At 33.7% G+C, this 14,398-nt stretch overlaps 1 protein-coding gene across 2 annotated transcripts in view; it reads right to left on the bottom strand.

Moving 5' to 3' along the window:
- CDH9 (cadherin 9) overlaps positions 1-10,599 on the bottom strand; it is a 74,178-nt gene extending 63,579 nt beyond the window's left edge. Inside the window, exon 1 of one of the 2 annotated variants that reach the window (XM_066360783.1) lies at positions 10,372-10,599. In XM_066360783.1, coding sequence (XP_066216880.1) covers positions 10,372-10,599 — 228 coding nt within the window. The remainder of the gene's footprint in view (positions 1-10,371) is intronic. The other variant, XM_066360784.1, reaches the window with a different exon arrangement.
- Between the last annotated feature and the right edge of the window lie 3,799 nt (positions 10,600-14,398).

The following is a 14,398-nucleotide window of genomic DNA, read 5'->3' as shown; positions in this document are numbered from 1 at the left end:
GGCTCCATTGGAGCAAAGTTGCCTGGGCGCTGTCTATGGCCTCTGCCTCTGGCGCTAGAATGGCTCTGGATACAACAGAACAATGCCCCAGATGGGCAGAGTATTGCCCCCTGGTGGGCATGCTGGGTGGATCCCGGTCGGGCGCATGTGGGAGTCTGTCTGACTGCCTCCCCATTTCCAACTTCAGAAAAATACAAAATAAATAAATAAATAAATAAATAAATAAATAAAATAAAAGAAGCTCTAAGATTAAATAAATAAATAAATTTTGAAAAAAGGCCTGACCTGTGGTGCCATGGTAGATACAACATAACCTGAAACATTGAGTTCACCGGTTCAAAACCCCAGGCTTGCCTGGTCAAGGCACATACGGAAAACAACTACTATGAGTTGATGCTTCCCATTTCTCCCTCCTTTTTCTCTCTCACCCTCACTAAATATCAATTTAAAAGTTTAAAAATAAAAAAAGAAATGTTCTTCAGTAAAGGGCTTTATAACAACAATGAAAAACTAACCTAGAATTGGAAGAAAATACTTTCATTATCACTATCTAATAAATGAGTTGTATCTAAAATATATTAAGGCTTTCATAAAGTGATGAAAGAGAGATAATTAAAAAAATAGCAAATGCCTATACATTCATTTCAAAACTAAGATCTCTAAATGTCCAATATAAAATGAAAATATGCTTAACATTTAAATGTTCAAGGTCATTTAAATTAAAACTACAATGAGATAGTACTACATATCATCAAAAATTTAAAAAAAATTTAAAACATATGACAATAGCCATACAAAATATTAAGTATATAAAGAAAATGGAATTCTCACAAATTCCTGGATAAATTGTAAATTGATATAATTCATTTGAAAACCTTTGCTAGTATTTAGTAAAGATGTATGTCTACTCTATGATTTAGCAAACTCATTCTGAAAATATTCCCAAAGGTAATAAATTCATATGTGATAATAAAAACGTATAAAAATGTTTATAGCAGTTTGTTTATATTAGCTTCCAGTTAGAAGCACATCAATCATCTTCAATTGTAGAATAGATAAATTAATTGTGGTACATTTATATAATGGAAAACTGTTCCACCATTAAGAAAATTAATCCTATATACAAAGTCATGAGTGAATTTATCCTCTGTAAAGTTGACAGATAAAAGGCAGACATACATTTAAGCAAGTATACATAAAATTTAAAGACTGTTAAACTTCTCATAAGGGATTGGAATCAGCAAAGTGGTTACTTCTGGGAGGGCATTGATATTAAAGGCAGAAATGAAAAGGTACATTCTTGGTTTCCAGCAATTTTCTATATTGCAATACTGGTTATATTAACATAGGCATATACAAATATTAAGTTTATTTTTCACAATTAAGATGTACATATATTAGTTTATACATGTACATCTTTAAATAAACAAGTTGGCAACACTATACATACAAATACACACTTTCATTACAGTGATTATTTTTTGAATCAGGATTATTTGTGTCTATAGTCATTACGTTACAGTCAAGCATAGCTTAACAGTGGTAATATGTTCTGAAAAATACAGCACTAAATGATTTTGTCGTATGAACATCATAGAATGTACCTACACAAACTTAGATCACTTAGTCTACTACACACCTATGCTAGATGGTATAGCCCATTGCTCTTAGGCTAAAAACCTATACAGTATATTACTGTTCTGAATAGTTAGGCAATTAAAACAATGATGTGTACTGTATGCCTAAACATAGAAAAGATGTAGTAAAAAATATACTATAGAAATGTGACTGTGCATGTGTGGGTTTTCCTTGGTGGCAAGAGGGAAGACTCTGGGAAGAGGTGCCTGTGGAGGAAGAGCAGTCATCAGGAGGAAGGAGGTAGGAAGGGAGAGAAAGAGAGAGAAAGAGCGAGCAGAGATAAAAAAGACTCCAAAAAATGCTGGAGAAGAGTTATATTAAGGGGGAAAGGGGAGTAGACAGAAAGAGGGAGGGAGGGCCGGGGGAGGAAGAGATAAAGGGGGAAACTGTGAAAGAGTTGGGTGGGAGGAATGGGACTGGAAAGAAATAGAAGAAAGGGAAGTGAGTTTGTGTGCACAAGTGTGTGTGCTTGTGTGTGCTCAGAGGTCAGGATTCAGGGCTACCACAATGACTAAAAATTAGAGGAGGGAATCTAGGAACAGAGGAAGCCTCAGAGAAGATAGCCCTAAACTTTGAATACACTTGACATGTAACAGGTGGCTGACTTTTAGACTGATCACTAATATAGTAAGACCCCAAGGAATTCAGAAAAAAGAAACAACTTTAAGGTTAAAATCTGAGCAGAGATCTTACACTACAAGTAATGCAAAAAAAAAAAAAACGTCTTTAGGTTGAGAAGAAATAAGAGCAACAGAAATTCAGGTCTACAAGAAAGAGTAAAATGCACTGACCAGAAATGGTAATTGTGTATGATAATATATCATAATATAATACATTTTTTTCTTTTTAAAAAGCTTTTAAATCAATATTGAAATGCTTAAAAATAAAGATTGCAATTTTGGAACATTTTATAGTATATACAGAAGGAAATATATGAAAAAAATAAAGTCCCACAGGGGAAACAAAATTATATTGCATAATATCATTGCATTGTGTGCTAAAATATATAATGTTAATTTAAGTTATATTATTGATATATAATAGGTTAAAGATTATGTATAAAAATATAAATTCATATATTTGAAAAAAATACTGAATTGGCCTAAAATATGTTTAAAAAAGCAGAAACAAAGGCTTAAAGAACAATAGGGTAAATAAAAGTAAGAAAAACAGTATTCTTAAATTCAAACGTATCAATAATTGCATTATATATGATTGGACTTAACACTTCAATTAAATGTTAAAGATTTTTAGAATGAATAAAAAAAAACAAATCAAATTTTAGCTGTTAACAAGAGCTGATTTTTAAGTAGAATTACACACACAAAAAAAAAACCCTGAAAAAAAGAGGTTAGAAAAAGATAAATACCACAAACACAATCATAAATGTATCAGGGTGGATATATTTGCATTAGGGAAGGTATACATTAAGCAGGTAGTATTAGCAACAATAAAAAGTAATATTTTATAATATTAAAATATCAATTAATCAAAAACATAAAAGATACTTGGCTATTCACTTAATTTTATTAAAATAAGGAAAAAAATGACCTAGGTAAAGAATTTTTAAAAAACTGGAATTTTTAATTATTCTTCTTGATGGTGCTTCTGCTTAATTTTTTTTGTCCTGTTCCTCTTTGTGTACTCTCCTGAAGAGAGTACTACTTTCATTTAATTAAATGTGTTTTTTTGTTTGTTTGTTTTTAAGACTGATGTGTATGTGAGGGGGGGGGGATTTGATATTCTACAAGTTTGGAAAGAGATGAAGAGAATGTTGGAATATTAAAAATCATACAAAAGCACTGAAATCAGGTCAGAAAAAAATCACATCTTAGGAAACATTTTCTATCACACTCTGATACTTCTGAATGGTTTAATAGTTTCTTATATTCCAGCAAAATTAGTTCTAAAATTGCAAATGTGAATGTTTCTATGAGTAGTTACAATTCCTTATTCAGTCAGAATTTGTCTAATCTTGTCTTTTAAGTATTAATACTTCTTTGAAGTTATCTCTTTAGGGACATAGAAATTTTTTTTGGAGTGAAAGTGAATCCAGAGTATTGAGGGCATGGAGCAAAACAGGAAGGCTTGGTTGCCATTAGGGCCTGAAAGTATAATGGAAATTGAATTTGGTGCCAGATGTGTTGGGAGAAGGGAATATACTTGTATTACATTTTCTCTGCTCTGTTTCTTAGTCTCAGTCTCTCAGGACACAGCTTATAAATGCTCAGTAAAGATCTACTGAGAGTCAGCTAAATATTTCTTTTGAGTAAATATATGAGAACTGAAACCCAACACAGATTCAAAGGTCACAGATTCTAGGTGGTAAAATGGTAGACCGGAATAGTTAAAACTGCCATGAATAAGTTTTGATAGGTGCTATACTTTTGATGGGAAATTCTAGCTGGGGAGAATGAAGATGAGCTTTATGTAAGAGGATGCATTTGAGACTAGACTTCAAACTAGGAGAAGAGATGAAATTATGGACAGGGTACTTTAGGTATTTCCTGGCAAAGGGAACTGTGACCATAATGAAATAGAGGTCAAATACAGGTAAGAGAAAAGTTTCACTCTGCCTAGAGCTAAGGCTACATAGTTATGGGGACATAAAATAGAGGCCAGAATGTACAACGGTATTGAATACTTAGAATTTTATTTAAGTAAATTTTAGTATTTTCTATATATACTTTATTCAAGATCTTGGTATCATTCAAGAAACAATATATAATATGTTTAGAGAATTTAAAAAAAAAAAGTTACATAAAGAGGCTATTGAGTGTAGCATAATACAGTGCTGGCAGTGATAATTAAATGATAGCACTCTATTATAAAAATAGATATTTTTATAGAACACAGTGTAAAATAAGCATTTGTACATTGTCCTGAGAACCTTGTTTTAATGCTTAACATTTTTCTCACGTGTTCCTAGTTTTAAACAACCAACCTATAAAGAGAGATTTGGGATTCAATGTGCTTCTAAATCAGAAGCAGCTGCTGCATGTACTGCACCATAAGTAATGACATTCTAAAACCTTTATAAAGGTAATTTATTTCGAATCTGAAAAACACTGTAATGCTATAAAAATTTATCAAACATCCTTCAGGAAATTTGAAACTTTATTTCTGTGTCTATACACATCAAACTGACATATTCTAAGGACAAAAAAAACAAAAAACAAAAAACCGCCTATCCAAATATATAATGTTATGTATGCTTTGAAGAAGTGTTCATGTTTAGTGCATACATTACCATATGTAAGTGCAAAAGCCTGGTTACTCACCATTTTATTTACTAAGTGAATATAAATCAGACTCTTATCTGTTTTACAGTTAGTATCTGTGTTTCCATTGTTTTAGTTAGCATCTAAACCAGTTGTATATCATTTTAACAGCCTATAAGCATGAAATTCCCCCTCCGTTCTAGGGTTCTATGATTAGACTGGTAATGATTTTAGCTATGGAATAGTAACATTTTTAATTAAACTACGAAAAATTGAAAGCTAACTCTGTAAAAAAGATATTTTGTGTCAAGATGGTGATTACTTATAGGCAGTTCCAGGACACTATGGTGATTGCCCTAAGCAAAATAAGTGCTAAATACATATCTTTGAATTAAAAGAGAATGATCACTTAATTGACAACTCAAAATTACTTTATGAATACTAATGTTTTCTTTAATAAAAATAATAAAATCTACTCCTGTATGTTTGGCATCTCTTCAGGCATAAATCTGTTTTAATAACTAGGTAGTAAAATCAAATGCTTAAATTCTGCTTGATTTTCAATATTAATATGACCAATTACTTATTCATCTATGACAACTAGGGGTTCTTCAGGATTTAGATCTAATGTGAAAAATAAATCAAATGAAACAAAGGTTTTCTAACAAAATAGTGGAAGCCTTTGCAATACTTCTTGTTAAATGTATTTTAATTCTTCTCTTGAGCAGTATTACCAGTCTGCCTAAGTAATTAAGAAACGTGTTGATTCAAATTATAGGAAAGCTACATTGCAATTGCTGTGATTTTGTTATCCTGTTAAATAAGAACCAGTGGTTTCTCTTGGTACAGAAAATGAAATTAGTACATATCTGATAGTTTTAGTCAAAAGTGAACAACCAAACTTCAGATGGCATTATTGTGAAAAACAAAAATTAGTCTTAATTTCAACATTTATGACTTTTCTCTCCTGTATCACAGATGCCTAAAATAACATAAAAAACATTCTATACTATTTCCTTTATAACATATGATTGTGATTCATTTTTTTGCTCTTCTAGTTCATTCTGACCATGAAAGCAAGTTGATTATCCCAGATTATGCTCCACCCACGATGAACTTTGCAGGAGCTTTTTATCAGGGATTCATATACCGTGCTGTATGCAAAAATAAAAACAACAAAACAACTTAGCATGAAATTCTGTGCCTTTCAAAGTAATGATCTATCTTTGACCCATTCAACTAGCATATGTGTGTATGTGTGTCTTTTATCATGCCATATGAAATCTCAACCCCTTGGGTTATCCACATGCAGATTTTCATTACATTTTTATTAGCTCCTCATGCACACAGACAGAGCCTTCTACACAATCTTAGAAGATATCAGAAATTTGAAATGAAAGAAGTCTTAAATGACAATTTAATTTAATATAGCAAGAATCTGAGGGAAGTTTAATGGACTCCTAAATTCTGCATAATTACTCAATGGTGCAATCAGGACTGAACCTTGTAAGTTGCATGTTTGTACGTGTGCACATGTAGGTTTTATTAAGTCTTGCCACTTCTACTTTATTTGTTTTAAAACTGCTTCTTCTAAATGTGGAATCAAACCCTAGATTTCACATTCAAGGATTATATATCTTTCTGACTTTATATAATTTCATATCAGCTATAAATTAATATGGGTCTTATTTTCTGGAATACCTAGCTTCTGTAAAACTAAAAAAAAAAAGAAAGAAAGAAAGAAAGAAAGAAAGAAAGAAAGAAAGAAAGAAAGAAAGAAAGAAAGAAAGAAAGAAAGAAAAGCCTTGTGAAAATTTCTTCCTATTAGAAGTTAACTATATTTTTCCAATCCTGGTGGTACCTGGTAAATAGCGTAGGCCTTTACTTCACATGGGATATTGCCAGTGCAGTAGATCTTGGAAGACTAAGGTTGTGTTTACCCAGGGAAACCAGATCAGTGTGATAAAAGACAATTTGTGTTGATGCTCAAGCAGATAACCTCATCAAAACTCATGTGTTCAATAAAGTCAGGGGTAAGGGTCTAGGTCAGCGGTTCTCAACCTGTGGGTCGCGACCCTGGCGGGGGTCGTTAGGTGACCCCTGTGTTTTGGTCGTTCGACCCCCGCCGGGGTCGCGACCCACAGGTTGAGAACCGCTGGTCTAGGTAGTCTCTGTATATACAAATAAATGATAATATCCAAAGCCAGGAGAACAGGTTATGAGAGAACTTATATATACCTACAAACAGTGGTGGAATTCAAATAATTTAACAACCAGTTCTCTGCCCTAATGACCATTTTAAGTATAGAAAAATTACATACTGAAAGATAGTTCATTATTTTATGCATTTAATACTTAAATAAAAACAATAAAAGAGGTATACAAGACTAGATTATAAGAAAGAGTTTTAAAGCCCTGGCCGGTTGGCTCAGTGGTAGAGTGTTGGCCTGGCGTGCAGAAGTCCTGGGTTCGATTCCCAGCCAGGGCACACAGGAGAAGCACCCATCTGCTTCTCCACCCATCCCCCTCTCCTTCCTCTCTGTCTCTCTCTTCCCCTTCCTAGCGAGGCTCCATTGGAGCAAAGATGGCCCGGGAGCTGGGGATGGCTCCTTTGCCTCTGCCCCAGGCGCTAGAGTGGCTCTGGTAGCAACAGAGCGAAGCCCCGGAGGGGCAGAGCATCGCCCCCTGGTGGGCGTGCCGGGTGGATCCTGGTCGGGCACATGCGGGAGTCTGTCTGTCTCTCCCTGTTTCCAGCTTCAGAAAAATACAAAAAAAAAAAAAAAAAAAAAAAAAAAAGAGTTTTAAAATATTAATGAAAAAATATTAAATAACACCTGACAGAAAAGAATAAAACTGTTATTTAAGATATTTCCAATGACAGCTTGTCACCCCCTGGATTTTTAGAACTTTTTCTCTTTACGTTATATGTTTTTTTTACTGAAGTAACAAATGCGAGGGAACTAAAATATAGTATTTGATCAAAAGTATAATTAGTTTTATGAAATAAATAAATAAATATTACAAGCATAGTTTTATCAAATTTTTTTCCCCTATAGACAGAATGAACATTACTATGGGCACTTAGAATATGCTGTTGTACAGATGAATGTTAAAAAAGAGTAACGAATGTAAAATTGTGATTTTCACACTGCGTGGCTGCCCAGGTGCCCAACTTAGAAAGAACCCTGAATACAAGTGACATTTTAACAACCAGTTTGCCAAACTCAACAAAAAATTAGGTATTGGTTTTGCCGAACCAGTGCAAACCAGTTGAATCCCACCACTGCTTACGAATTTAAATGCTAACTAGTTGGAAGCCCACTTTTATAATGAACTAGGTATGTGCTGTTCAGCATGTCTAAGATAAGTCCCTATTAATAGAACAGAGAAAGAATTTGTTTTTTAGAATGTTGTATAGATGTTTTCATTGAAACCTCTCTTTCATGTACATGTTGTCTTCCATGGATAAATACAAAATAGTTGACACACAGATTTGATTTGATTCTCCTCATTTGAGAAAAATTCTGATTACTATACATGGGTTTTCCATTTTGACTTTTGATTGGTTGTCAAAGACAAAAAGGCACAAAAATTGAAGACCTTAACTCATCCATAGGTGAAAAAATTAGAGGTTATATACCCAAGACAAGGAATAATATGTATGAAAAGTAATTAAATAAAACAATATACACACTGTTAGTGGCTATCTTTGACAGATTACACAACTAATTTTAAAAAAGCAAAATGGTACAAAAAGATCCAAAGAATAATGTAATTTTTAAGACATCAGTGCAATAAGGTGGTTAATTAATCCATGCACACTCACTTTTTAAAAGGAAGAGTTTTTGTTACAACTAAAAATAAATGCTTCTAGTATAGCCTTGATTGCCCTACGATTAGGAGTATCTCTTTTTATTGGTGGCTATTCTGTATCTGTGAATCTCCTAGGAGGAAACCCTTTATACAAGGCCCTGTGAACTGAATGTGTCCTTTATACACCGCCTTAGAAAAAGAATCATAAGGCAATTTTAAGTTCTTAGACACAAACATTTGTCAGTTGAACTTGAAATATCATGATGTTAGTTACTAACTATGGAGTGAAAAGTGATGTTAAATGAGGGGTGCTGGAGGAGGCCATATGACTGACCTGAGGATAAATAACAGAGAAAAAAAAGTCATCAGGTGAACTGTATGGGGCAAAATGAGTATGACCCATAGAACCAGAGGAGAGAGATTTCAAAAGAAATGGAAATAATAGACTTCTGATAAAGGAAGCTGCGTTTGAAAAAAACATACTGTCATATACACTCAAAAAAAGGAAGAATCAGGTCAAGGTTTTAGAAATTTCACAGATAAATATGTTTCAAGTTTAAAAGCATTAGGCATAAGTTTTGTGATATTGGGTAATTTTTTGCTTATATTTGTGGCCTGTTCTCTCTTATTTGCCTGATGTTACAGTGAATCAAGCAATACACATATCATTATGATCACTTCTATTATCATACGTCAAGATTTAAGAAAAAATGAATAAAGATCTATGGACAATGTTCGTATTTATATTTGTTCATTATATTTTATTCTCATGATTTGAAATTAGTGGGTATAAATAGGGGATAATGCACAGTGAACACAGAAATTGCCCATAATATATAATAGTATGAATGAATGAGATTGCTAAGGGGAAGATAAGTAAATGAAAAACTTTGGATGTCAGAAAGATCATATCACATAATCAGAAGCAAAAAGGAAAAAGAAGGAGAGAGGTAATGAATCTGTTCAAAACTGAATACAAGAAAGGAATTACGTATTCTTCATTGCCACTTAGTTCTGGCAGCTAATGAGCAATGTCAGCAATCTACATCAGGATAATGAACAACACCATCCTTCTATTAGGCTGCTATTAAATCTTTATAAAGGTAGGTTCCTTTTTCTACTTATTTTTTCTTTTCTTCCTTCTTCTGTCTCAAGCACACTAGTATAGATTGTAGGCAGGAAGTAGTTCAGTGTGACTGATATTAAGAAACAGAAACATCTAGAAGTATTTTTGTTTATTTATTAGTCATACACATCATACTGTTCTTAATTATAATAAATTATCAGTAGAGATCAATATATTTTAGTAATTTTTGACATATTATAATTGTATTTTGTATTGCCTCTTATAGTATACTAGTTATTTATCTATGACTTTAAATTAAATTTCAAAGAAAGTCTTTTAATCTTTTAGATGCACACACATATAATTAAATCATATCTAGCTGATTAATAATAAATCAAGTTCACACATTACTCATGTTATTTTGAGGCTTAGTATGGCTACTGACCTACATTTAGCTACCTGAATAAATCACATTCCTTATCCTACCCCACTGAAATAACCTGTAATATTATACCTTTTGCACATTATAATTAGTCAAATAGTGTTTGAATAATCACTAGTGACATGAAAAGTTGATGTAAAAATAAATCACTACCACTTTCAGCCTCTGGATTATTATATACAAGTTCTTACCTTGCCTACATATTGTGTATCTGATCCTGTGTACTCTTCCAACAAGAAGAACTGATTCCACATCCAGCCACGCTTGGTGCGATGTAGCTTTTTACCATCATCTTTTGTCAGACTCATTATCCTTTTGCATGGTAAATCACTGTGAGCTTTTTCTTCTAATGGGATAGCATCAACTGCATAAAACATATAGGTCCAGATGAATAGTGGTAGGCAATGGTAAGTCCTCATTATCTGCGGCTTCAGCAGGATATCAAATTCAATGTACCGTCTATTTCCCCTGAGGATAGGGGGAGAAAATGGTTTGTTAGGCTGTGTTCCACTTTCAAATAACCTGTAAACTGTAAAAGTTTTCTAAATGTTATTTAAATTTTATGTATATTACATATTATATATACATTATTTTTCTGTTACATCAGTGAACTATTCTTAAAACCTCATACAGAAAAGTAGAAAGACATGCATAGCACAAATAAACTAAACAGAAAGTTCAGAGCTGTCTTTAATATAACTGTATTGTAGCATATAAATGTGAATGTTTGTAATTTAAAATATAAAATATTTTGAAAAAAATAATCTCTATAATACATCAAAGATTATATTGAGTATTCCTAAAGATGTTATGACTAATAAAAGTAGAATATTTGTTAAAATATACATGTATATGAACCTCTATACTCTAAAGAAAACTGATTTCTTCCCACAAACTACTAGATTTTACAAGCTATTTCTTCTCCTTCTCCTCTTTCTTCTCTTCTTACGTTTCCTCCTCCTGCTCCTTGTTCTTCTGTAATAGGTTGAATGTTGCCTCAAGGTAAATTAAATGATACCAAATATGCTTTGGAGGCCCTGGCCGGTTGGCTCAGTGGTAGAGCGTCGGCCTGGCGTGCGGGGACCCTGGTTTTATTCCTGGCCAGGGCACATAAGGAGAAGCGCCCATTTGCTTCTCCACCCCCCCCCTCCTTCCTCTCTGTCTCTCTTCCCCTCCCACAGCCAAGGCTCCATTGGAGCAAAGATGGCCTGGGCGCTGGGGATGGCTCCTTGGCCTCTGCCCCAGGCGCTAGAGTGGCTCTGGTCACGGCAGAGCGACGCCCGGGAGGGGCAGAGCATTGCCCTCTGGTGGGCAGAGCGTCGCCCCTGGTGGGCGTGCGGGGTGGATCCCGGTCGGGCACATGCGGGAGTCTGTCTGACTGTCTCTCCCATTTCCAGCTTCAGAAAAAAAAATACTAATATACTTTGGATTGTGTTTTACACAACTTAGCACCATACTATGTTAATCCTTTACAACAGCTATTTTTTCCCCCAACAATCAGTTGAGTGAGTCACTCAAATTTATTTGAGACTGAACCTAACATGCTCAAAGTGGAAACATTTTACTTGATAATTAAAAACAACAGCACATTTTATTTCTTAATAAAATAAGAAAAAGGAGCACTTAAAATAAGTATTGAGAAATAAGATGTGAGGTTTTACTTATGAAATAATGTGATCTAGAATTTTGAGATAAACAATATTTCTGTTGAGATAAAAAGTGTTTTTTTCTTGAAGTAAAATTGATAATTAGTATATCAGAATTAATTTTATTTATTAACCAATTGTCTTACATTTGTAAGACATTTAATATAGTATATGTGAAATGATAATTATAATGCTACTAATGACGATAATGATTGGGTAAGCAATAGAAATCCATCTCAAACCAGTATAGGCAAAAGAAGAATTTATTGGATTATAAAATCAAATGAAGTGTAGAAAGGAAAGAATAAAAGAGGCAAAGAAGCTCCTGGGCATTTCCTGCTTATGAAAACTAAAATTGGGGTGGGGGTTAGTACCTGAGTACTAATCTCTGTCTTTGATTCTGTCTCGCTCTTCTTTCTTGCTTTGTAATAAGCCTTCTCAACCAGATGGACTATTGAAATACATATATGGAATTTAGATTTATCATGTTCCAATCCATAAAGCAACGGAAAGTCTTTTCTCACTTCAGTTTGAAAAGTCCTGTTAAATATACTCTGATTTATCTGGCTGAGGGAAGATCCTAATGCTGGACCAAACATCTATGAATTCAGTTGCAGTTATCAAGCCATAAATGTCAAGTACAAGCTTGGTTTGACTTTATCCCTTATTACCTGTGAGTCTTTGGGGTATTTACCTATATTACTAGGTCTCAACTACCACTTCTATCAAAGTAGAATAATTAGTACCTGGCTCATAAGGTATTGTTAATTTACTTTTGAACTTTAAAATAGTCATTTGTAGTAAAAGGACTTATTTTTACAACAGCATCTCCCTATAAAAATACAGAGGCATAAAGAATTTAAGTAATTTGATAAAAACATTTCCTGGAATAAGTATTGGAACAGCTTTAGAGTCACAGTTCTAAACAGTATTTTTTATAATATATGTAAGTTAGCACAGTGCTCAAGTACAAATTCTTATCATATTAATGTTTTTATTATCAAAACCATCATCAAACATGATTGCTTTTAATGGAGCTATGCATATATATATTCAACATAGCAGAATAGGGAAAGGTGACTTGCAGATAACACTGGGGAACAATTTTTTTTTCATTTTCTGTTGCATGAGGTTTCAGACATGTTTCTATATATATCTGCACCACTGATTCCAAATCTAAAATTCGTTTTTTGGTGCATGCTCTAGTTTTTATGCAATTTTAATTGCTTTTTGTTATAGTTAATGGCATGCATTGTTTTAAATTAGAGTTAAAGGGCAACAACTCTTGGATTGAACTTAACTACAAGGCAATAAATGTTTTACAAACATCACTTTTACATAATTGTAGTTGTTTTTAAATGTAAAAAATTATTATCTGATAAAAACACCATCTTATTTTGTTTTAAAATTGAATCATGGCTTCTTCGAGGAGGCATAAATGTAAGAATAGTCCTGGCAACTTCTGTTACATATGTGGCTGTTACACACTTCAACATCAAAGGTGCAATATTTCATCATTTGTGACACGTGCATATATTGCTTATTTTCAAGTTCCCCTTGGTGATCAAGACAGGAATTGGGCTCCTCATATTGTGTATCATAATTGTGAGAAAATGCTTCATGACTGGACAAAAGGAAAACACAAAGGAATGCCTTTTGGTATTCCCATGGTTTGGCGTAAACCTAAGGACCACATCAGTGACTGTTATTTCTGTCTGATCCATACAAAGGGCATCGGCAAGAAAAAAATGGCATATAATCACATATCCTAATATTCCTTCAGCAATACAATGTGTCCCACACTCTGAGACACTCCGAGTTCCAGTTTTCAATGGTTTCATTTCTTCTAAGGATGAAGAAAGTGAACATGGTGATCAAATATATTTTGATAATATGCATGAGGAAATGGTTGTAGAATCTGAAGGATCTTCTTCTGATGCCAAGCAGTCATTAACCCCTCAGCAGTTTAGCCAACCTGATTTGAATGACTTAGTAAGAATGACATAAAAATTGTCCTCGACTTACTGAAGTATGAGGAGCATAACTGGATCATTTGTGTGGATCTTTAAATGATAAATTTCCTGCTAAGACAATAGAGAGGTTTCACAAAGTATCCTTGCTTTCTGTGTTTGTGGGACAGCCGAGCTCGGGAGAAACACTGGACACAGAAGGAGTGGCCGAAACGTGAAACTCTGGAAGTAGGGATGCAAGATATTGTGAATGAACCTGTAGTTAATCGAGACAGTATCATTTTTTCCCCACTTCACATCAAACTTGGCTTAAAGAAGCAGTTTGTTCAGGCTTTGAATAGAGAAAGTGAATGCTTTCAATATATTATTTCTGCTTTTCCTGCCTTGTCTTTTGAGAAGATAAAAGCAGGTGTATTCTATAGACCTCAAATTTGAACCCTCATATGTGATGAAGAATTTTCCAGGAAGATGAGTAAGGAGGAGAAAGCATCATGGCAGTCTTTTGTGGCAGTTACAAAGAACTTCCTTGGCAACAAAAAAGCAGAAAACTATGAACTTCTGGTTCAAAGGATGCTGTTGGCTTTCCACAACATTGGATGTAA

This window comes from Saccopteryx leptura, chromosome 1 (genome assembly GCF_036850995.1).
Source record: "Saccopteryx leptura isolate mSacLep1 chromosome 1, mSacLep1_pri_phased_curated, whole genome shotgun sequence".
Taxonomy (NCBI): domain Eukaryota; kingdom Metazoa; phylum Chordata; class Mammalia; order Chiroptera; family Emballonuridae; genus Saccopteryx; species Saccopteryx leptura.
Note: the sequence above shows the minus strand (reverse complement) of the source record. Positions and strands in the feature narration are given on the sequence as shown.